The sequence below is a fragment of the Lycium ferocissimum genome, chromosome 2, assembly GCF_029784015.1.
Source record: "Lycium ferocissimum isolate CSIRO_LF1 chromosome 2, AGI_CSIRO_Lferr_CH_V1, whole genome shotgun sequence".
Taxonomy (NCBI): Eukaryota; Viridiplantae; Streptophyta; class Magnoliopsida; order Solanales; family Solanaceae; genus Lycium; species Lycium ferocissimum.
In genome coordinates, this window is record NC_081343.1 from 69305489 (window position 1) to 69330555 (window position 25067).

Below are 25067 nucleotides of genomic sequence, written 5' to 3' on the forward strand. Positions count from 1 at the left end.
AATTACAGTATACATTATCTAGTATCCGAATGATGAGAGCCGATTATGTAGTTCTTTATGATCTTATTATTGCACATGATATATAATGCCTTAAGTCATCTCACCAACTGTCTTTAAGTTTTACTCTCGATTTCTTATTTTCGAAAACTTCTACCTAATCTGAATATCAACGTATAAATTGATATATGTCTCCATTTACAAATTTCAAATTAACACTGATAGAAGTACATAGATGCTCTTAATTATTTAGAATATCATCTTCGTAACTGATTTGCCAGCAGCGGGATATCTATTTGTTTATTTCAAAGATCCGTTAATTAAAAATTAATTAGATGCCAAGATTAGGTAGCCAAGGGCGAAGATGCAGGAGTTTACTTCTCAAGTCCTCCTTTCTAAAGGATTATTTGAATCCACTAAACTCTTCTTTTAAGAATCTTAGGAATAGAGGAGAGTAAATTTTACAAGAACTAATATGAATATTCTTTAAACCATAAGTCATGTAAAAATATTTGAGCATCTAATTCAAAATCTTGATGCAACGGATGAACTGCCTAGGGCACTATAAGCCCCATTAGAAGCCCTTTCACAACTAATGAGGGACAAGTGTATCATTCTTTTAGTAGGTCTAGGAATGTGTCCAAGGTGTCAAACTATTATTCCTAACAATGCCATTTATTTATAAGTTTATAATTAACTCCTATGCAATTGTAGAAGATTTGTTATAAGCTCGGATCACCTAAAAAGGAATTGCATGTCATTATCAGTAAAAAAATAAAATTAATAAACTGAAAACTAAGTTTGTTTACAGGTAAAAGAGTGTGCGTGTATGTATTTTAACTATATAGAAGCATGGGTTTAGACCCATGCTTCGTCGTCCGTCCTAATTTTTTTTTTTTTAAATGTGTGGGCCCCATACTCAACACCAACCAATAGTTAAAAAAAAAGTGTGGGCCCCATACTAAACACCCACCAATATTAAAAAAAAAAAAAAAGAAGAAAAAAAAAAGTGGAACCCACCATCTCCAAACTCACGGGAAAAAAAAAGTAGACCCCATATTAACAAAATCAAGCAATATCAAAAAAAAAAAAAAAAAAAAAGGTGAATCCCATATTAAAAAAACAAACAATATCTAAAAAAAAAAAGTGCATCCCATATTAAAAAATCAAACAATATTCATGTAATTTCTAAATTATCTCATTAAATCAATAATGATGGATTCATTGCCACATGCGTATCAACCCATTAGTGGGAGCAAATGAAATTATTGTACAGTAAAAAACATGGACCTCATATTATTGCTTTTCTTCAAAAGGTTAAGTAGCCAAATTATAAAATTAGCCTCAGATGTAATCTAGCTATTGAACTGTTGTATTTGCTATTCCGCCATGTTATTTATTTGTTATGTTTACTAAAATAAATATACTTAAAATACTCATATTTTAAAATAAGATAAAATTTAATTACTTTTTTATTTTTTTCCTTACTCTAATGAATGTGAAAAGAGATTAATGTCATAAAAGAAAAAATAATATTAAATGGAGATCAAATAATTAATAAGGTAAATTAGTGAAATTATAATTCTAATTGACGTTTCCTTGAAAAAGCTGTCAAAAGACAACATGACAAGTAAAATGAGCTAAACTAAAAATATTTTTCAAAAATTAAAAAATAGTAGTTCTTCATTTAAATAGAAAATCAAATTTCTACTTTGTTTCATTTTAAACATGTAAAATTAATATAATAATTTGAATTAGAATTATCCAAATCAAAATTTGATAAAAAATAATAGGTACTGTTTAGGCCCAATCTACATACATTAACAATAGAATATTTTACACCTTTAAATTAATTGAATTAAAATTCAAAGTTTCAACTGATGCTTAAATATTACTATTGTTTTATCTCAAAAAGAAGAAAATAGTTTCCCTTTAAATAAGTCTTCTCTTTTAAAAAGTATTAATAAATTTTTGCCAACTTTGTATTCGTAGCAAACACTAATATAATAAAGTTTTGGATACGGAGCACAAACTACAATGTTATATTAATCGTGTTTTGAACATAATACACACACACACACACACACACACACACACACATATATATATGTATATATATATATATATATTACTTTACTACTATATAGAAGAACCGGTTTATAAGCAAGATCGTCGTCCGTCCTTTGGTCCCACTTTTTTATTTAACGACAAAAAAATCCTTTGTGGTCCCACCCACTTTTTTATTTAAGGGCAAAAAAGTGACATTTTATACTTTATATTACCAACTCTTCTAAAAAGTAGATAGAAATACTTTATTATATTTCTATTTTTCTACTATATAAAGTCGGTTTACCCACTTAGCGTCGTCGATCATTCTTAAAAAAATAAAAATAAATAAGGTGGACCCCATACTAAAAACGCCAAGCAATATTAAAAAAAAAAAAAAAAAAAAAAAAGTGGACCCCACCCTCTCCAAACTCATGAAAAAAAAAGTGGACCCCACCCTCTCCAAACTCATGAAAAAAAAAAGTGGACCCCATATTAAAAAACAAGCAATGTCAAAAAAAAAAACGTGTACCCCATATATTAAAAAATCAAAAAATATTCATGTAATTCCCAAAGTATCCCTATCAAGTCAATAATAGTGGATTCATTGCCACATGCGTATCAACCCATTAGTGGAAGCAAATGAAATTATTACACAAAGAAAAAACATGGATCCCATATTATTGCTTTTCTTCAAAAATATAAGTAGGCAAATACATACAATTTCCTTTCTTTTCTTATATTAGTCTGAAATCTAATCTAGATATTTAATTGCTGTATTTGCTATTCCGCCATGTCATTTATTTGTTATGTTTACTAAAATAAATATACTTAAAATATTTATATTTTAAAATAACATAGAATTTAATTACTTTTCCATTTTTATTCTTACTTTAATAAATGTGAAAAGAGATTAATATCAAATGGAGATCAAATAATGAATAAGGTAAATTAGTCAAATCATAATTTCAATTCACGTTTCCTTAAAAAACCATGCAAAAGATAACAAGACAAGTAAAATGAGCTAAACCGAGAATATTTACCAAAAATTAAAAAATAGTATTTCTTCGTTTAAATAGAAAATCAATTTCTACTTTGTTTCGTTTTAAACATGTAAAATTAATTTAATAATTTGAATTAGAATAATCCAAATCAAAATTTGATAAAAAATAATAAGTATTTTACACTTTTAAATTAATCGAATTAAAATTGAAAGTATCAACTGATGCTTAAATATTGTTATTGTTTTATCTCAAAGAGAGGAAAATAGTTTCTTTTTAAACAAGTCTTCTCTTTTAAAAAGTATTAATAAATTTTTGCGGACTTTGTTTTCATAGCAAACACGAATATAATAAAGTTTTAGACATGGAGCACAAACTACAATGTTTAATCACGTTTTGAACATAGTATATATATATATCCATAAAAACAATACAAACTTATATAGTTTATTATCAATATAATATATATATATATATATATATATATATTATCACTATTCAAATACGATTATATACACATAGATACACTATAATCCAAAATGTTGGGTCCGTGCGCAGCACGGGCATAAGCCATCTAGTATATATATATATGGGATAAGGCACTGTTACCCCCCTGTACTATACCCAAAATTCTTCACACGACACACCTTACCTTTCCTAGGGTCCTATTACCCCCCTAAACTTATTTAAAACGGAATAATTACCCCCTAAACGCTGATGCCCACTCTCATATGGGAAAGTGACATACACTCTCCTTGCCACATGTGTATTTTTTTTTTTTTTTTTCAGCTTACGTGTTAATTTTTTTTAAAATAAAAATAAAAATTAAATTTTCATTAAAAAAAAAAAGAGTTTTAAAACCCGTTTTTTTTAATTTGAAAATTTGATTTTTTTAAACCCATTTAAAAAAAAAAAACTAAAAACATGGATTAAAAAATTGAATTTTGTTTTAAAAAAATGATTTTTAAAACCCTTTTTTTTAAAAAAAAAATTGATTTTTTTTTTAAAACCCGTTTTTGAAAAAGAAAAAAAAACTGAAAAATGATTTTTTTTTTTTTAAATATGGAAAAATGGATTTGTTAAAATTATGGAAAACTTGATTATTTTTTTAAAATGTCTTTAAAAATCTTGATTTTCATGATTTCATTTTCTTAGTACACTTTTATTTTTCAAATAAAATCCGGAAAAGTGTTTTTCTTGCCAAAATGTGAAAAAAACTGAATTTTTATAAAATTTTGAAAAAATTAATTATTTTCTTATCATGTGGAAAACCCGTTTTTTAAAACTAAATGTGGAAGACTAGATTTATTTTCAAATTTTAAGAAAATGCATTTTTAAGGAAAAAAAATTAAGTTTTCCCCTTTTTTTATGTTTCTCACTCTCTCAAAGAGAGTGAAACACACTCTCCTGCCACATCAGCGTTTAATTATTCCATTTTAAATAAGTTTAGGGGGTAATAGGGCTCAAGAAAAGGTAAGGTGTGTCGTAGCAATTTTGGGTATAGTACAGGGGGGTAACAGTGCCTTATCCCTATATATATATATAAAAGTTAAGTTCTTTATTTTATTGGTGCAAGTATAACGTAAGGAAGGACGTCATCTGACTCATTGAGTTCTCTCATTCTAAAAGATGAACCTATCTCAACCTCATGCTAAGTTAAGACACATAAATAAAACTCTCTAATACACGTAGCACCAAAAAAATTTCCCTGGGGTACAAACACGTGCACCCCATACTCCGTTAGGAGAACGTGTAGCTGCTAACATTGACCTCTAGCAGTTTCCTTTTTCACTTATCTTTGAGAATGAGAACAATTTCCATACCTCTGCAAATTTCTCCACTTTCATCATGCTTTGGACTGATAAGCAGCGACAGAGCATGATATTTTTATTTAAAAAAGCAATTATATTATCAGTTGCAGAGAGAAAGTTTAGAGAGAGAGAAAAATTGAGGGTGAGCTAGGGCTTAAAGAGGGGGTTGTGAATGTTAGGGGTGACAAAAATAATCTATAAAAATATGGTCTCGCGTTTAAGTTTGGGCAGGTCATTGGCCCGTCCATAAAATAAACACAACTCATTTGACTCATTCAATTCAACTTATCTAAAACTTGAGCTGATGTGTCGTCTAAACTAAACCCATTAGAAATTAAGTTTGTCAAAATATTTTTAGAAATACAATTTTTGTTTGATATGTCATATATAGTCAAAATAATAATTTTTTAATTTAATATTTAGATTTAAACAAATTATAAATAAATAAAAAAAAATTAGTAAAAATTGAGTGGATTAAGTTATGAGCTTTGTTACCCATTTTAACCCAAGTAATTTTTAGTTGGCTCATTGACCTGCCGTTTATTAACTAAGCTGTTTTGACCTCCCAAATTCAGCCCAGCCCCGCTCTCATTTGACACTCCCTAGCAGCAGCAGGGACAGTGGATATAAGTGATATGTTAGTGTTGGCTGCTAATGAGAAGAATATTCTTATAAAACTTATTCCTACAAAACGAGCGTGCAATAACTAGTCATTGTTGTGTCAATAATATGATCAAAAGACTATTTATTCAAATTTAAATTGGTAACTAGAGAGGAAAGTAATTGGATCCTCATGTCAACGACATATTGTTCAAGGGTAATATGGAATCTCTTCTTTTTAAAAAAATTCGAATTAGTTTTACTCACTAACAAGCACATTTTCATTTTTAATGGACTATTTTCAGTAAAGATATATTCTTCACATTGTGGCGTTTTTCGTGTCTCAACATCGTGGAAGACACAAGGGATTGGTATAGAATATCTTTTTCTTCTAAAACATTTTAATTTTGCTGTTTATCGAATTTTATTACTAGAGCTACATTATTTAAATCAATATTACTAATTGATATTGGAGGTGGAACCATACAGGATTGCAAAGATAGAAGAAGCAACATGCAATTGGCTAGTGGAATCGCATTTTTTTTTCCTAATTTCTTTTCTTTTTAATTATTTTTTCCTTCTCTTTTTGCGAGAAATCTTTTACCGTGTTTTTTTTTCCCTTTCCCGGAATTTGTATTTTCTTCAATTTTAGTGGGTATCCTGACCAGTGGGAGCATCATATCTTTATGAAGTTTATTACTAATATGTTTTGAAATCCCTAAGTGCCAAAGTTTGTTTTAGTATGTTTCCTGTGGACTGTGGCTGAGGGTATTACAGAGTCACTGGTTTCTTAGAAGAAGCGGAACGTAACTAGTCTTTGCTTGCTTAATTAGGTAGTAAACTTTTTAGAACTTTCTCATCACTAAGTAGTGCACGCACTTCAATGATTGAAAATCTATGACTAAAGATTATAAATTATTGAGTCAAAAAGCATTTATAATTCATTGGATGCAGAATCTTTTCTTTTTTTTTCACTTTTAATTTGTTGTCTCTTCTTTTTCTTTTCCTTTGGCGTCCATCAGTCTATTTGTGACTGGTGATACAAAATGAATGCATCTCCTATGGAAACCCATGCATATTTAATCTGAAGGCACGTGAAGAAGATATTTAAACTGAAGTACTTGGGAGCTTAATCTGTAGCTTAGATCTCTGTGATACTATTTTGATGGGATATGCCTCGTAAAATGTAGTAATACGTGTCAAACTATCAATTTCAAACTAACAAGACTGTGTTGAAAGAGAAAACTTCGAGTTTTTAATTGAAGAGTTACCTTAATTTGCCTTCTTGCTCTTCAAGAGTCATTGCAGTCTGCTCCAAGTTTACACACACACACACACACACACACAAAAAGAAAAAGCAAAAAAAAAGAAAAGAAAAAAAAAAGAAGGGAAAGTATAAAGGACTCTTGCTGCAGCACAAAAAAGTTTGGACCCCTTTGCCACGGTTAGGAAGATATTGGTATCTCACGCAAACGATATGTACATGGGCCCTTTTTTTTTTTTTTTTTTTTTTTTTGGAGCTAATTTTTATTAATTAATAAAAGCAAACCTCAAAGAGAAGAGTACAAGCAAGGGGGGCTAGACCTTACCTTACTAATCCTAATGAGGTAATGTACATGGGCCTAAGTGTGTCTATTTTCCAGAAAAATTTGTGGTCATTCAGATTTATTTTCATCATACAAAAATCTCTATTTTCTTTTTGTCATATAATAATCACCTTATTTTGCTTCCATTATTAAAAATAAATTTGGCTCAACTTTGTAAAACCCACACCTGAAATATATGTGACGTGGCAATCTATCACATTTCATATGACAACATTATAAAATTCAACTACAATTATATTTTGTGATAACCGAAGAAAAGTAGAATTGAATTTATGTGACAAGAAAAGCTTAATAAACGTTTGCTTAATGACATAAAGATGAATGATCGATTACCCTAAAAAAAAAAAAAAAAAAAAAGATGAATGATCACCATGAAATTTCTCCACATTTTCCGGCAGCGAATCTTAGAATTCTGGGGGCACCATTGCAGAATCTCAAGTATATGTCCTTTTTTGTCATGTTACAGATTATCCCACGGCTATGTGTCAATTTACTTTGATTTACGCATCTTATCTATTTAACTATAATATTTTTACATTACATAGTCAGCTTATATACTAATAGTGTTCTCCTACTCAGATTAAAATAGGAATTAAGGAGACAAAAGAAAAGTAGAAATAAACGATGGTAGACTTTTTGTTAACAGCCATATGATACATTTGTATTTGTTTTTGCCTGTGTGCCTCTGTCTGAATATATATATATATATTTCTCAGCTTGGTTGTCAAAGCATCATAAGGTATCATAAATTTGGACATAAGGTTGTCAAAGGGATATTTTAACAAATTTAATTTGTCTAACACAAGTTATTTTCTTTATAAGATGAACTACTCGTCTCCTATAAACTACAAGAGTAAAGGAGCTCATTAGTGACGCTGAAACTAAATCATTCTTGCTATGATCGTCATTAATGACGAAACTAGGAAAAAACTGAAAAGTCAACCGCAATACACTCTCCAGACACATGTTAAATGTACATTGAATTTAACTGTTTAAATATATCGTAGTACTAGTATTTTTTTAACAGAGTTTTTACTATTTCTTTATTCAATTCGAACTATTTATAGTCATGAAATAGTACCACCAATCGTGCTAAGGCCTTTCATTCCCCATGACTATTAGGTCTCTCTCCCTCTATAAATAACTCACATATATGAGTTGTGGTTTATTGAGTTATGAACTGTCTCTATATTTGTTCAGTGTTTAATAGCATAGCAACAAAAGGGTAGTTCAGAAAATACTTGAGGAAAAGTTGTCAGATATCATGACTACGAAGAGTAAAACGATGATACAAAAGAAAAGCTACGGTTCTTTTCGGTCAATTTTCATGCATGCCGATAAAGCCGATATTTTGTTGATGACATTAGGATCTTTGGGGGCGGTTAGTGACGGTGTTTCCTTGCCGGTGATGCTCTTAGTCATGAGCAAACTCATGAATAATCTTGGTGGTTCTGATACTTCTAACACCGATAATTTCACTCACCATATCAATGAGGTAATAATAAATGCGCATTCACAACTTTTGATCATATAAAGAAGCTATATATATGGATTGGTACTTTTACGTATGTATATAAATAATTAACGGAGTTTGGTTTATTTGATTGCAGAATGCTTTGGTTCTGGTTTACCTTGCCTGTGGACAATGGGTCGCGTGTTTCTTAGGTTTGTTTAATCTCTTTTCAGTATTTCGACGATTCATCTGCTCTTTACTTCACAGGCAGATGCTTATTTGTGCGCAATATTTTCAACTGAACTCAATATTTTTGACACAGAATATACATTCAAATAAATTAAATTCAAACATATTTTAAAAGTTGATATCATCAAATTAAAATCCTGAATCCTTCATATGATGGGTTGGTTGAGTTGTTAAGTAACGATTTCTTTTGCTTATAATATGTTTTGTGATACTTTTTAGAGGGATTTTGTTGGACAAGAACAGCAGAGAGGCAAGCGTCAAGGCTACGAATAAGATACTTAAAAGCAGTTCTAAGACAGGATGTAGGATACTTTGATCTACACGTGGCAAGCACGGCCGATGTCATTGCTAGTGTCTCCAGTGACAGTCTTGTAATTCAAGACTGCATTAGTGAAAAGGTTACCTTAATTTCTTCTTCCATTATTCTAAGTTTAGTAAAATCATTCAAACATTAATTAATAATGTTTACAATTTGGAAATTAATACAGGTTCCAGTTTTCTTGATGAACGTAGCAACATTTATTGGGTCCTACGTGGTAGGATTCTTGATGATATGGAGGCTGGCAATAGTGGGATTTCCTTCTATTATTCTCCTAGTGATTCCGGGTCTTATGTATGGGAGGGCTCTTATGGACATAGCCAGAAAAATAAGGGACGAATATGGCAAAGCTGGAACTATTGTGGAGCAAGCAATTTCTTCTGTAAGAACAGTATATTCTTTTGTGGGAGAAAGCAAAACTATAGAAGAATACTCTACTGCTCTTCAAGGAACTGTAGATTTGGGATTAAAGCAAGGTTTAGCAAAAGGATTAACTATTGGAAGTAATGGCATAGTTTTTGCAATTTGGTCCTTCATGTCTTATTATGGTAGCAGAATGGTCATGTACAATGGAGCAAGTGGTGGCACCGTTTTTGCCGTCGGCGCTGCAATTGCTATTGGCGGACTGTAATCATCTCCATCTTTTCTCACATTCTTTATAAAATATTTTCACTTCAAAAATTATTTTTCAATAAAATGTTATTTTAAAGCATATTTTTCAAAAAATATTTCGTCTATAACAAACACATAAGTTTTCCCGGACGTTATTTTTCAAACCTCGGAAATGCGCCGTGGTTGTACATTATATTATTGACTGTGCATTTATTTTGCAAATAAGACAAGTTTGAATACTACTACAATAATACCAAATTCTTAATATTATTTATGTGCTCCATAGTTTGTAGTTGTGTTGGTTTATATTCTTTATGTGCTCCATAGTTTTTATTACTTATGTGCTCCATAGTTTGTAGTTGTGTTGGTTTATATTCTTTAGCTGTTTTTTGAGGGGTCGTTTAGTTATTGAGATTAGGGATTCAAATTATAAATTTTGGGATTAAATTTGTCCAGTATTTGGTAATGAATATTAGCTAAATCACTAAAATTTATACCAAGATTATGGAATTATTTGCATAGATGTAGAAGGTGGGATTATCTATTAGTAATAAATATTTGCAATCCCAATATTTTTCATTTTTCCTTCTCCAACCATACATTGAAAAATATTTTTTTTATAGTATATTTTGCAAAATCTAATTATTTTTGGAACATATTTTTCAAAAAAATATACGGTCATATAACAAACACATTAAATTTTCGGAAGTTATTTTTCTAACTTCCGAAATAAGACAAGTTTGATAAAGCTTGGAAATGTGTGATGGTTTAATTTTTTGGACTGTTCATTTATTTCCAAATAAGACAAGCTTGACAAATACTCTACGTACTGCAATACCACCAAAATCCTTAAAAATTATTTATCTGCTCCGTAGTTTGTGGTCCTGTTGTGTCATAATTATTTAGCAGATTGTTGAGTAATTTATAATACATGATTTCCTTCCTCTTTTTTTTTTTTTTGGGAACAGATCACTGGGTTCTGGTTTGTCCAACGTGAAGTATTTTTCCGAAGCAAGTGCAGCTGGTGAACGCGTAATGGAAGTGATTAAACGGGTACCAAAAATAGACTCTGACAATATGGAGGGCCAAACACTGGGTAACATAACGGGGGAAGTGGAATTCAAACACGTTGAATTCGCATACCCGTCGAGGCCTGAAAGCATAATTTTGAAAGATTTTAACTTAAAAGTGCCAACGGGTAAAACAGTGGCGTTAGTGGGAGGAAGTGGGTCGGGCAAGTCGACAGTAATAGCATTGCTGCAGAGATTTTATGACCCGCTTGCAGGTAGGGACAGTATAAATTTATACGCAAAAACTTAACTAAAAACGTATAAATAATAGGTCTGCACTCATAATTTTGAAAATATAGTGAATTTAATGACAAAAATCTTAAAAATTAAATTCTGAATTCGTCCATGCTTGCAGGAGAGATTCTTGTTGATGGAGTCGCTATTGATAAGTTGCAGCTTAAGTGGCTAAGGTCTCAAATGGGTCTAGTGAGTCAAGAGCCTGCACTTTTTGCGACTACAATTAAAGAAAATATACTTTTTGGGAAGGAGGATGCATCTGACGAACAAGTCATTGAGGCTGCCAAAGCTTCTAATGCTCATAATTTCATTAGTCAGTTGCCTCAGGGTTATGATACCCAGGTGTGTTCCCTTCTGTACTTTTAATCTCATAACTTTAGCTTATCCCTTATAAAAAGTGGTGACAAAATCAATAGATTTTTTATACCCCGTCCAAATTTGAATTGGTTAGGCTAACAACTCGTTTGTTGACTTGACTGGATAGCGAATAGATTGGAAATGAAAGGATCCATCAGACTATTGTGTCACAACTGGTCAAAATAGTGTTACTCAAATTGCAACTCGAACCTAAATTTGAAGATGGAGAACTATTTAAATTTGAAAAAAATATATATATATGTAACTTTGAAAGAAGTTAAGCTAGTATAATTTAAGAAAAAATATGTTAGCTTTCAAGGTTGGATCATGGTGCGTGAGTCAAGTTATGATTATTCCATATTGATCCAACTCATTCCACCCAAGTAAATTTTGAGCGACTTGGGTCATGAATTGTTTTGATCCATCCAAATTTGATTCAACTTGCACAATTTACTTGGGTCATGAATTGTTTTTATCCATCCAAATTTGATTCAACTTGCACATTTGCTCCCTCTAGAGACTTTAACATTATCTCGAGAAATTAAACTAAAACTAGTTGTTACTTTCAATTACTACTTGACACACTAACACGACGCAATAGTATTCTTGTCTTGCTAAAAATGTTGTCACGCTGATTTCCACTTATTGTCTCAAGCTGACAAGTTGCTATTAATGAATAGTTTTTGCTCCCACGATTTGAGTAATGATTGATTCTTTTCTGTTCAAAGAATTTTTAGAGGCACTTGACTAATGCTTTATAATGTTTCTGTTTCTGAAAGGTCAAAATACTCTCTTAAATATCGTTGTATACTCTCTTAAATATCGTTGTATTTCCATGTTGTCATACAAGTTGGTTCTGCCGTAGAATATGTAATGAAGCGGTTTGACTAAATAAACCTAATCCAGAATTCTGTTTTTCTAATGGTGCTGCAAACATTGTCTCTCTTTCTCCTTCTCATTTATTTAGTTAAGAACTTTTTTCTCAACCAATTAAAAATTGCTCAATATGTTGCAACATTTATATTCCATCCCTCCTATTTGGGACATCACAAAATTATTAATATCATTTCATAATAATATTCTTAGTTGAGTGTTTCGTTATTTATTCATGATACAGACAAACGCTATCTCTCTAAACTCAACAAAATGCAAAAAGAAAAAAAGAAAAAGAAAAAAAAAGGGTATTTTACTCAACTAAGTTTATCCTTACTACCATCAAAACAAACACTTACAAACTTTGAACTCATGAAGATTAAATCTTAGATCTGACTTTCTGCATACAGGTGGGAGAGAGAGGTGTACAAATGTCGGGGGGACAGAAGCAGAGGATAGCTATAGCAAGAGCCACAATCAAGTCACCTAGAATACTCCTCCTAGACGAGGCAACCAGTGCACTCGATTCTGAATCAGAACGAGTGGTGCAGGAAGCTCTAGACAAGGCCGCTGTTGGCCGCACTACAATCGTCATCGCCCATCGCCTTTCCACTATTCGTAATGCTGACCTTATTGCCGTAGTCCAAAATGGCCAAGTCAAAGAAATCGGCTCACACGATGAGCTAATTGAAAATGAAGACGGACTATACACTTCCTTAGTCCGTCTTCAACAAACTGAAAAACCCAGTGATGAAATACCCATTGTACCTACAAATAAAAATTTAAATTCTGGATTTGTCTCTGACCATGCATAAAAATACAAGCAGCCGAAGGCTTTCGATTATGAGCAGGTCGAGTTCAGCTAACTCGGCTGCGCAAAGCCGTAGAGTGGAAAATGCAACAATTTCCAGTACTACAGAACAAGTATTTCCAGTGCCTTCATTTAAAAGGCTATTGGCAATGAATTTGCCAGAATGGAAGGAGGCAACGTTGGGATGCATAGGAGCAATATTATTTGGTGGAGTTCAACCACTGTATGCTTTTGCAATGGGGTCAATGATATCTGTCTATTTCTTGCCAAGTCATGATGAAATTAAGGAGAAGACTAAGATATATTCTCTGTGTTTCCTGGGGCTGGCATTCTTTTCCCTTTTTGTCAATGTACTTCAGCATTATAATTTTGCAGCCATGGGAGAGCAATTGACTAAAAGGGTCCGGGAGAGGATGTTATCCAAGATGCTTACTTTTGAAATTGGGTGGTACGACAAGGACGAGAATTCCACCGGTGCTGTTTGCTCTAGACTTGCCAAGGATGCCAATGTGGTATGTCCACTATTAGAGTTTAACTTTTCATACGTGGATAGTCTAAAAAAAATTTACACAATATTGCTGGTTTTACAACCGTACAGGTGAGGTCTTTGGTTGGGGATAGGATGGCATTACTCATTCAAACAATCTCAGCGGTGACTATAGCTTGCACCATGGGCCTAGTTATCGCATGGAGACTTGCATGGGTCATGATCGCGGTCCAGCCTCTCATCATAGTGTGCTACTATTGCAAGAGAGTGCTATTGAAGAGCATGTCTAAAAAGTCCATCAAGGCCCAAGAAGAAAGCAGCAAGTTGGCAGCTGAAGCAGTTTCCAATCTCAGAACAGTAACGGCCTTCTCCTCCCAGGGCCGAATTCTCCAAATGCTCAAGAAAGCCCAAGAAGGCCCACAAAGAGAAAGTATACGCCAGTCGTGGTATGCTGGAATTGGGCTTGGCACTTCCAACAGTCTCATGACATGTACCTGGGCTCTTGATTTCTGGTATGGTGGCAAACTCATGGCAGAAGGTTACATTGGAGCAAAGGCACTCTTCCAGACTTTCATGATTTTAGTTAGCACTGGGCGTGTCATTGCGGATGCTGGAACCATGACTAATGATCTAGCAAAGGGTGCAGATGCTGTTGGGTCAGTCTTTGCAGTGCTGGATCGATATTCATTAATCGAGCCAGAGGAATCAGATGGTTACAAGCCCAAGAAAATAACGGGCAACGTCGAGCTGTGCGATGTGGATTTCTCATACCCTGCTAGGCCCAACGTGATAATCTTCAAGGGGTTTTCAATAAAAATTGAAGCAGGAAAATCAACAGCATTGGTAGGACAAAGTGGATCAGGAAAATCCACCATAGTTGGTCTTATTGAAAGATTCTATGATCCCTCAAGTGGTGTAGTGAAAATAGACGGCCGTGACATAAGATCATACCACTTGAGATCATTGAGGAAACACATTGCACTTGTAAGCCAAGAACCAACACTATTTGCAGGAACCATAAGGCAAAACATAGCCTATGGAGCATCAGAAGAAGTGGACGAATCAGAAATAATTGAGGCTGCAAAGGCAGCAAACGCACACGATTTCATCTCAGCATTAAAAGACGGATATGAAACTTGGTGCGGGGACAGGGGACTCCAGTTGTCAGGAGGACAAAAACAGCGAATTGCGATAGCACGTGCAATATTGAAAAATCCGGGGGTGCTATTATTGGACGAAGCAACAAGTGCATTGGACAGTCAATCCGAGAAAGTAGTACAAGATGCACTTGAGCGAGTGATGGTTGGGCGAACAAGTGTTGTGGTGGCACACAGGCTAAGTACTATACAGAATTGTGACACAATTGCTGTATTGGACAAAGGCAAGATTGTGGAGAAAGGGACTCACTCTTCCTTGCTAGCTAAAGGGCCGAGTGGAGTTTACCACTCTCTCGTTAACCTTCAAAGAAGGCCAAACTCTAGCAACACCTTCATTAGTTAATCATCATCAAATGAAATGGGTTGATATTCCCAAATAATCTTGAAACTCCACAACCTCTTTCTTGTTTCTTGTTTTCCTTTTTCTTCCCCAAAGAACTCTTTGGGAGATTTGCTTGGCTGCTTGGAAGCCTGTCTCGCTTTAAATGTATAGATATTTTTATATTTAGCAATACATTTAACTTTACTGCTGGTTACTTCCAATCATTCCACCTTCCACTGTAGCACTAGATCTTATTCTCTTTCATTCTTAAATTTTTTTATCTTCTTGTTCTAAAGAGTAAGAGCTTCATGGAGATAAACTGTACATTCAATTTAAAGGTAACACGTTGTAACCTTAATACTAAAAGACCCTAAAAGAGACTAAAATCTGGCATAGCAAGACATCAATCAAGCAAGAGTAATTGTCATTATTGAAACAGATTACATTAAAACATGAATAGGAAATGTAGAAAAGAAGCAGCAAACAGAGTTATCGAATAGGAGAGCATATTATTATGAGCTAATCCTGAGATCAGAAATCACGATTTTCACAATTTCAAAGTCTCCCATTGATTTGATGTCGATAGGAAACTACAGAAAACACATAGTCCATACTACCTGAAATTGCTTTTACTTCAACAGTTTCAGGATTAAAAAAAATACAGTCTTTCAAATTATGGACTAAAACACATAGCCCTTGTTGGTTTTTTTCCCTTCAGATCATGATCCAAAGAGATACCACTTACAGCAGCACTGCTAGTTCATAATGACAGGCTTTCAGTAAGCTGCTTGTCAACTAATGAAAGAGAAAGACCACAAAGTTCAAAATTGTACAAACTACCTTTTTATGCAGCACACCTACTAAAATCCTATACATGCTGTAGGAACCAATGTTAGATTGGTAAACTTAAGCTTTCAGCCACACTTCAAATTCCAAGTCAACAAAATAACACTGCTAAAACCTCATCTTCAGACAGTACTTGGAAGTTTAACACCAATACAGCTTCACAAGGATGAGACCTTAGTGCACATTTGAATAAATGACTCACAACTACCATCACTTTTTCACTTAATTCTCTCTCCTAAATTTTCATGACCCTCCAGAAGATGTTCCTTTCATTAACAAAGACAATAGCCACGAAATTCAAGAGTTAAAACCATGATACTACTGCAGAGGACATCGGACAATCACCAATTGAACATGATATTTTGATTGGAAAGTAGATTTAGCATAATTTAAGAATTTAGATATGCTAAAGTGGTGATCTACAATTTCCCAGAATCAGGATACCAGAATTAGAATGCTTAGTTACCTGTTACCACAAAAGCAATAACAAAATTCACACAACCGCCTGACTCCAAATTTAGGTAATTCAGCTGTCCAAAATGGACTCCTTTTACTGTGAAATTATTTTCATTACTATAATCAACAGCAGAGAAACTTAAACAGATAACAAACAAATGTGAATTACTCAAAGAAACAGATTACAGGCTACTTCAAGCACCAAGCAGCTGCTTGAGAGAGTTATCTAAACCCTACTAAGCTAAAATAGGTGATTGGTTATCTCATCTGTTAACCTAATCCAACAAACAGCATTTTTCTTTTTTGATAATTAAATAATCCATCAAACACCTCAACCTGTCAGACAACCTGGGAAAGAGATAATTTACCATAACTATAGGTCATAAACCAAAAGATCATTATATTACCACAAAAAGGAAAAAAAGTACAACCCAACAGATAAATCATGAGTTCAACTTACTACTTTCTGTTGACCCTTTTCAAAATCTTCTATCAGAAGGGGGTCAACATTTTCTTGAGGCTCCCATGTAGCTTCCTCAATATCAGTCCATTTAACCAAGTATTCGCCTTTCCCATCCTCACCGTCTCTCTTCTCCAAAATACACTCCGCCACTGCATATTCCAATCCAGCCTCAAAATCGTTTACCAAATCCTCATTTATCAGCCATGCTTTCACCCATTCATTATCCTCTCCATCCTTCCATTTCACTAAATACTCTACATTTTCACCTTTCCCTCTCTTTTCCAATATCTCTTCCACTTGAGCATACTCGAAAATTGCATCCTCCAATACCCTAATCACATTTTCTAACCCTAACCTCCTCGCGAATTGCATTGGATTTCCTTTAGGTGTTTGATTCAATATCATCCTCGCCAAGCTCAACGGTGTCTGCCCTCTGTAATCCTCCACCTCAGGATCTGCGCCAAGCTCAATTAACAGCTTGGCAACCCCAGGCTTCACATACCCGGCTGCCATATGCAGAGCCGTTAAACCTGTAGGGATAGAAATAACAAGGCGTCATGCGGAAGTTAACATTTGCAAAACCTTGAACGACAATAAATCAGACACAAAGAAAACTACTCCCTCTATCCCAAAATAAGTGCTGCTTTAGGTCATTTCACACCCATTAAGAAAAACAATAAATATAAGGTATAGTTTACTGAGTTACCCTATTTATTAGTATGTTTCTTGAGAATTGAGCACTATTAAGAAAAAATAGTTCTTAAAGCGACACTTATTGACAAAACTTTTTGCTGAAGCAACACTTATTTTGGGACGAAAGTAACTGTACTAAAAGAAGCATAATATTTAGGTTGATCAATTACCGCCATTTCTATCGCGGTAATTGACGTCAGCACCAGCTTCAACTAGCAGCTTTACACAGGGCTCCGACCCGAGACCTGAAACAAAGAGCAAAGCCGTACGTCCATCCTCATCAACAGCATTTACATCTCTGCCATCATCAGCTTCTAGAAGCTTCTTAAGAGCAGACTCATCCGGCTTTTTCGCCACATTCCACCAAGGTGTTTCGTATTCAGCTACAACATCTTTAGCAATGAAATCAGAAGGAACCCAAGTAGGGGCATGTTCGTCTTTCCACTCTATCAAATACTCCATTCCTTTCCCTCCTTCAATTGCTCGACTCCCAATGATCTTGTTAACTTCACCGTACGTTTCATCCTTATCATAATCTTGAAACACCAATTCTTCTTCTTCTTCTTCTTCTTCTCTTTCTTGTTGTTGTTGCTGGTTCTGAAGTGTAGCAAATACAAGTGGGAATTTGTTCAGTTTTTTGAGTTGGAGAAAAGGTTGATGGGCTAAGGGAGAGAAGGTAGGGAATTGAAGGGGGCATTTGAGTAATTTGAGGCGGGAAAGAGAGGAATTGACGAACAGAGCATCCATTGGACAAGTTGAAAGGAGGTCTGTTGGCGCTTCTTCTTTTGAATGGACATGAACATCTTCTTGATCCTATGAGGGGGATGCTTTACGGATAAGATATTACTCTCTATCTTTTACTGCCAGTCCATTTTACTTGTCTCTGTCTTACTAAGCGGTCGTTAAAAATTTCCTGTAAGCAACTTGACTATGAGAATTTATTATACGGAAAGGGTCAGATTTGCACCTGTTCTGTCAAAAATAAATCATATTTACCTTTTGTTATATTTTTTTGATATGTTTGTGCTTGCCATCCATCTTTGAGATCATATTTACACCTCTTTTGTTAAGTCTCATATGCCCATCTAAATTTTTCTAAGTGGTGCCTACATGTCATTTCTTTTCCAAATAAATATTTACCCATTTTAAAAAAATTAACCTGCAGCTTGAGCTACTATATTCTGGAAATTTGGTCTTCATCTTCTTCCTTTAGCAGTTGGATTGTATCTTCAGCCTCCGGATTATACTATATTGACTTCATAAATAATTTCAAATTCAACATATTAAATCAAGTCAATGCATGAGTCATAATCTTGCATGTTTAAACTTTGACATATGACTAAAAAAACGATTGTATTTGCCACCTCTAACTAATTTTTTTCAACCTCTAGTCATTTTGTACTTCCGAGAAATAAAGTACAAAAATTAGTAGCGTAAAATATTATCAAAAGACTAAAATACTCCCAATTTGACCTAATTGTCTCCCTCTTATTAATAATATACTAGGAATTACTCCATTCGCTTCATTTTACTTGACCCTTATACTAAATTTAGATTTTTCATTTTACTTGTCCATATTAGCAAATCAAAAGAGGCTTACGGTCTTCTTCCAATATTACCTTAACTATCAAATAATTACATAAAGAAATAATAGTCAAACTTAGATTTGCCAAGCATAATTAATAAGGATAATTTAGTAAAATAAATAAATAGTTTCTCAATTGGAGTGTCAAGTTCGCAAAGATCAATTAAAATGAAATGGAGATGTTATCAGAGTAATTACATGAATAGAAATGAGATTACGATCATCCAACAATATGAGTAGGCATGTTACTTGATATATTTACTCTTCATTTTTTTTAATACTTCTCCAACGTTAGAGAGAGAGAGAGAGAGAGAGAGAAAGAGAGAGAGAGAGAGAGAGAGAGAGAGAGAGTAGAAGGGAGAAAAAGGTATGAATAGAGATTTGATCCAAATATTGATTAATTTCTCTTCTAATTTATTAGTAAGAAACTTGTTCTTGTTGTAATATTTTTGTAGCATGAGGGGATTGAGAACCGATGCATATGGTACAACTCAATTTAAGCGACAAATTAGTTCCTCTAAAAGAGAATTGTAAGTTCTTTTCCTGGTGATTTTATGTACATGAATTGTTTTGATTTGTTGAATTTTTGGTACTTTTAAGTAATAAATCACTGAATTTTATGTACATGAGTTGTTTTGATTTGTTAAATTCTTGGTAATTCTAAGTAACGAATCAGTAACTTTTATGTACATGAGTTGTTTTTATTGGTTGAATTCTTGATAATTCTAAGTAATAAATCAGTGATTTTTATGTACATGAGTTGTTTAGATTTGTTTAGCTTTTGGTAATAAGTAATAAATCAATGATTCTCATATACATGAGTTGTTTTGATTTGTTCAGTTCTTGATAATTCTAAGTATTAAATCAATGATTTTTATGTACTTGAGTTGTTTTGATTCGTTGAAATTCTTGGTATTTCTATAAGTAATAAATCAAATTTTTATGTACATCAGTTGTTTTGATTTGTTGAATTCTCGGTAATTCTAAGTAATAGATCAGTGATTTTTATGCACATGAGTTGTTTTGATTTGTTAAATTCTTGGTAATTCTAAGTAACAGATAAGTGATTTTTGTGTACATGAGTTATTTTGATTTGTCGGATTCTTGGTAAATCTAAGTAATAAATCAGTGATTTTTTATGTACATGAGTTATTTTTATTTGTCGAATTATTGATAATTCTAAGTAATAAATCAACGATTTTTATGTACATGAGTTGTTTTGATTTGTTGAATTCTTGATAACTCTAAGTAATAAATATGTGATTTTTATGTACATGAGTTGTTTTTATTTGTTGAATTCTTGGTAATTCTAAGTAATAAATCAGTGATTTTAAACAATTTTACCAATTTTGAATGCACTAGTCAAAATTTTCACTTTTAGCTCAAACTAAGCATTGGTTTAAGATGGATGAGAATGTAGCTAATCACACTCATCCACCTAACCCCTACTTCTATGTATGTATATATGTATAAATGTAATAGCATTACTAATGTTGTAACTCTAGTTACCAAAATTTAGTAACATGTGAAGAAATTACTGGTCTTTATTGGAATTTAAGCTCTGATCTCCCATAATTTCATCCAGTTCATCTATTGTTAGACTACACCCTTCTTTATGCAGCAATGTTATCTGAGTGGCTACTTATGACTGTGGTTATGATGTATATGACTTTTTTTCCTCTTGGATGAATCAGTAATGGTCAATCGCAAGTTCCTAAAAGTGGTTTGGACAGAGGAGGTGGCAGCCGCAGCCGAAGTCGTAGTCGTAGTGCTGGCAGAGATAGAGGTGGTGCTAGTGATAGTACCCAAAAGCTTCCAAGTAGTGATGCACGGTCTTGTTTAAAAGAAGTTAAGGACACGTTTTTAAACCAAATGGAGAAGTATCACATGTTTCTTGATGTTATGACAGACTTTAAGAATCAAAGGTTTGCTACTTTTCCCAGTGGCATCCTTATTACGTTTATACTGATTTGGTGATTTATGTGAGACTTAAATGCATATTTTCTCACAGAATTGATGCTGGTGGTGTCATAGCAAGAGTGAAAGACTTGTTTAAAGGGTATCCTAGTTTGATCCTTGGATTCAACACTTTCTTGCCCAATGGCTATAAAATAACCTTCAATGATGATGATCCTCTGACGAAATCAATTGAGTTTGAACAAGCAGTCAGTTTAGTGAAAAAAATAAAGGTTAGATTTATGTTACCTTATATGATTTTAATAACAAAGGTCTACTTTTTTCTTCTTTTTCTTCAGAAAAAAAAAAACTTTAGTCTGAACATACTGGCTTATCACTTCTTGCAGAAACGTTTCAGAAATGCTGACCGTGTGTATAAATCCTTCATAAACATTTTAGGCATGTTTAGGAAGGAGAATAAGGACATCAAAGAGGTGTATGATGAGGTGATAAAACATTTTTAGTTTGGATACGTAGATATTGTAGACGACCATCATGTTTTTGTTTCTTACTATTTTTCTATATGTGTAGATTGTTGTACTTCTCAATGGCCATTCAGATTTGCTAGATGAGTTGAGTAAATTCTTTCCAGATTCAGCTACTGTCAATCCGTTTCCGCTAAAGTGCTTCCCTCTGGGTAGCACTATTGGTCCTCATGCAGAAATAGACCATAACATGCAGCATCACACCGATGAAGAAAAATCTGTTCAGATGGTTAAAGAATTTGGAGTTCCTCATAAAGGTAAAGATGCCCTAAAGTGTGAGTCCATGATTATTATTTTCTGAATACCTATATATGATGTGTTGCATTAGAATCTTCCACCATTAGCCCTATATGGTTTATCACTAATTTGAAGGCCATTTATTAGTTAGTATGTGTTGATTCATGGTAAATTAAAAGCGCTCAATTTTAGATTTCATTCATGCGATGAAACCTAAAGGACGAGTATTAGTACTATTCTTTGCTAGAAGTTGCTAAATGTTTACGGAATTTCTTAGTAAAGCTCTTGATATATGCATTAATTTTTAGCATAGTGTTGATGAGGGTTAATAACCTTATTAATATGTTTTGCTTGATCATTCCAGATATGTATATCACTTTTTGTGAAAAGGTAAAGGAAAGACTACGAAGTCCAACTGATTATCGGTCATTCTTAAAATGTCTTCATATTTACAACAAAGGAAAAATTACAAGGAAGGAGTTACAAACTTTGGTACGTGTATCATGCATCTAATATGTCTTTTTTGCTCCTATAAACAGTAATCTTTGTTTACAACCTTTGGTATCTGTGGTTTGGTTGATGTTCATGCAAAGCATAGGCCATACAAGGGGTACTCTGAACGCCAATCCAATTGTGAGAAAAAACTTCTTACAACTACGAACAATACAACAATCTCTGTCAATAGTTGCTTAGTTAGTTCATTTATTATATAGCTTCAATTCAATAATTAAGTAAAGAAAGTTACTTGGTGTGGGTTCCGCTGGGATAGAGCTTCAATTCTTTTGGTCGATGCTGCAAAATGGTAATGGCGCCTGGGATAAAGCCATTTATGCTAAATATATCCTCACTGAATCATATTTTTACAGAATTTTGTAGTACTAATGTATTTGAAATGATATACAAGTCGGTCCGGTGGTTTTTGTTTAAGCATCATAGATTTGAAAGCATGCTACTCATATCAGGTTGCTAATATACTTGGACAATATCCTGATCTTATGGAGGGCTTCAATGACTTTATAGATCGTTATGAACGAGTTGGTATGTCCTGAAATTTCATTATGGTAATTGTTGTGTCACATATATATGTGATTCCATTATGATCGGTTTCTACTTTGCAGTTGTACTTCTTGCAGATGAGAGTAAGGAAGAACGGAATGAGAAGAAGTGTAAAACTGAGGCTCCAACAAAAGAAGCTATCAGCTTTCTGAAGAAAGTAAAGGTTATTCTCTTGCCTTCTTATTTCATGATAAACTTCTACACTTTTTTATTTTTCTTTTGCTAGTTACTATCTAAATGCATTGCAGGTATATCTCATAAGCGTCTGTCTTATAAAGTTAATATAAAGACTAAAAACAAGAAAATGTGTATTTCAAAATGTTACTCCTTTCGAATGTGAACTTAGAGTATTGGAATAAAAACTTGGATACTTTAAAAAGAGATTCATTGCTGCTATTATGTCATCATACGAGTAAATAGTGAAGTTCTTATTAATTAAAAGCTTACCGGATCCCTAACGTAACTGCAAGGGAATACTGAGGTTCTTTAATTAATTGAAAATGGTTAAATAATGGGCATGTTGTTGGCTTATTAATGAATAAAAGGAAATTATGAACTTTTTAAGCAATATGTAATTATTGCGATTTTATCCAACATGAAATGCACTTATGAAGAACAAAAATTTGATCCACATTTCTATTGGAGTCTCGTGCATTTATAATAGTATAGATATAGATAGATAAACCCTAAGTAGTAATTTAATTGTTGGGGTTATCACTTCGTGCAGGAACATTTCCAAAACGATGATCATGCTTACCAATCCTTCCTAGATATCATAAAGACGTACAAGGAGCCCAGGAGCATCTATGAAGTCTACCATGAGGTGATTAAATATATTTTAATTTGGATACACACACACATACACACATATATATGATCTTCATATTTTTAATTTATCATTATTTCTTTTATTTTATGTGTAGGTTGCCAAACTTCTCAATGACCATCCAGATTTGCTTTCTGAGTTCACTAAATTCTTGCCAGATCCTTAAGCTATTTCCATGCTTAGGCAATATCTTGATCAGTAAACCATCCTCTTTAGTTCCTTATAATGCTATTGCCATGATTAAATCTTGCTAATTATGAGTTGTACTTTATATTCTTAAAGAACTCTCAGGGAGATTGGTTGGTTGCTATGGAATTCCTTGTCCCGTTTTTTATGAATAGAGATTTTGTATTATTAGCGTCAGTTATTGCTAAATGGTTTATTTAATCATATCATATTCCCTTCTAGCAAATCAAGAAAATTTTCATTCATCCTTTTATTTATTTATATTATGTGTGTGTGTGGGGGGGGGGGGGGGGGAATAGCCAAAGAGGGTCCTTATGTAATTAAAAGAGGATAAATTTGTGTTTCCAAATCTTGTACCTGTGGGATAAAACTTGTTCAAAGCAAAGTTGTGACATTTGCCTAAAATTTAATAATTTTGCTATAAAAAAAAGTAATAGGCATCGATCTACCTCTTTGATGATGCTCGAATGAGATAATATTTAGTTAGCTATTGAAATAACTATGAGAATTTTCCTTACTTTGTTAGTTATTATTGCATTATAGACATGTTTACCATACCGTATTACTTGGGTTTAATCGTATGAGTCTCAAATATCAATTTATTAGAGCGAGATATTCTCTGCTGTTATCCAAAAACAATCATAAATTGAAACAACTAATTTGTTTTTATGTAGATAACAACTTAAGAAAATAATTTGCGACTCAAATAGTCCACGTATCATGCACTATATACTAGTCTAATATATATTACACATAAAACATAATCATTTTAACCTTATAAATAATTTAATTTTCTAGGGAAGCAATTCGGATTAACCCTTTTGCATCCTCTAATTCCGCTAATGTGTGTAAGTTTCTGCTTTGAATTCCCTAACTTTGCCGATGTGCGTGAGTTTCTGGATGAGATTGAATAAAAGGAATTCAACTTATATAAATGCATCAACCCTCCCGGTCGTTATGGGAAAATCTAGGATCACCCTACCAAATAGAACCTTCTCAAGGGTAGAACGAGCTAACAGAAACTCGAATGTATAAGTCTAAGAACTGAAAACTTGGCTTGTGTGTGATTATTGTTTGATTGTGTTGAGTCCATTTGGGTGGTGACGTAGGAAATTAAACCTCCGTTGGGAATTTCGAGGCCACGGTGAGTCCGTATGGTGTTTTTATATCAATGTACATGTTTTGTTTGTGTTTGTGAGGCCACGGATGAAGTGTTGGGTGGTAGAGTTGAAAAATTATGAAATTAGCGAGCCTACTGGCTCAGGGGTA

General features: G+C 33.2%; 2 protein-coding genes and 1 long non-coding RNA gene across 6 annotated transcripts; 2 read left to right on the forward strand and 1 right to left on the reverse strand.

Annotated features, from left to right (window-relative positions):
• Positions 1-8156: 8156 nt before the first annotated feature.
• LOC132047150 (ABC transporter B family member 15-like) lies at positions 8157-15233 on the forward strand. Its single transcript, XM_059438059.1, is given in 9 exon segments — positions 8157-8557; positions 8673-8727; positions 8984-9162; positions 9253-9710; positions 10664-10980; positions 11121-11344; positions 12643-13043; positions 13045-13555; positions 13642-15233. Coding segments are annotated over 9 exon segments (3765 nt in total). The 5' UTR covers positions 8157-8326; the 3' UTR covers positions 15031-15233.
• A 179-nt stretch (positions 15234-15412) lies between these two features.
• Positions 15413-18327, reverse strand: LOC132047151 (signal recognition particle 43 kDa protein, chloroplastic). Of its 4 annotated transcripts, none has more exons than XM_059438061.1 (3): positions 17638-18327; positions 16772-17304; positions 15413-16121 (listed from the first exon to the last, which is right to left on the reverse strand). In XM_059438061.1, exons 1-3 carry the CDS (start codon positions 18212-18214, stop codon positions 16074-16076), a joined length of 1158 nt encoding a protein of 385 aa, XP_059294044.1. In that variant the 5' UTR covers positions 18215-18327; the 3' UTR covers positions 15413-16073. The 4 variants fall into 4 exon arrangements, with proteins under 4 accessions (XP_059294044.1, XP_059294043.1, XP_059294047.1 ...); XM_059438060.1 differs by lacking the exon at positions 15413-16121 and adding an exon at positions 16201-16385; XM_059438064.1 differs by lacking the exon at positions 15413-16121 and adding an exon at positions 16582-16659 and having other exon boundaries at positions 17638-18326.
• Positions 18328-22481: 4154 nt separating this feature from the next.
• LOC132048384 (uncharacterized) lies at positions 22482-23995 on the forward strand. The gene is made up of 3 exons (XR_009412957.1): positions 22482-22768; positions 22849-23609; positions 23710-23995. It is a non-coding gene; the product is annotated as an uncharacterized LOC132048384 (long non-coding RNA).
• The last annotated feature ends 1072 nt before the right edge of the window (positions 23996-25067 follow it).

Excerpts from the sequence above, each read along its gene's own strand:
- LOC132047151 (XM_059438060.1), bottom strand. The coding sequence starts at position 18,214 with ATGGATGCTCTGTTCGTCAATTCCTCTCTTTCCCGCCTCAAATTACTC. Across the intron at positions 17,305-17,637 it reads TTACCGCGATAGAAATGGCG|GTTTAACGGCTCTGCATATG; the intron begins GTAATTGATCAA and ends CTATCCCTACAG. Across the intron at positions 16,386-16,771 it reads AAAAGGGTCAACAGAAAGTA|CTGAATTACCTAAATTTGGA; the intron begins GTAAGTTGAACT and ends CATTTTGGACAG.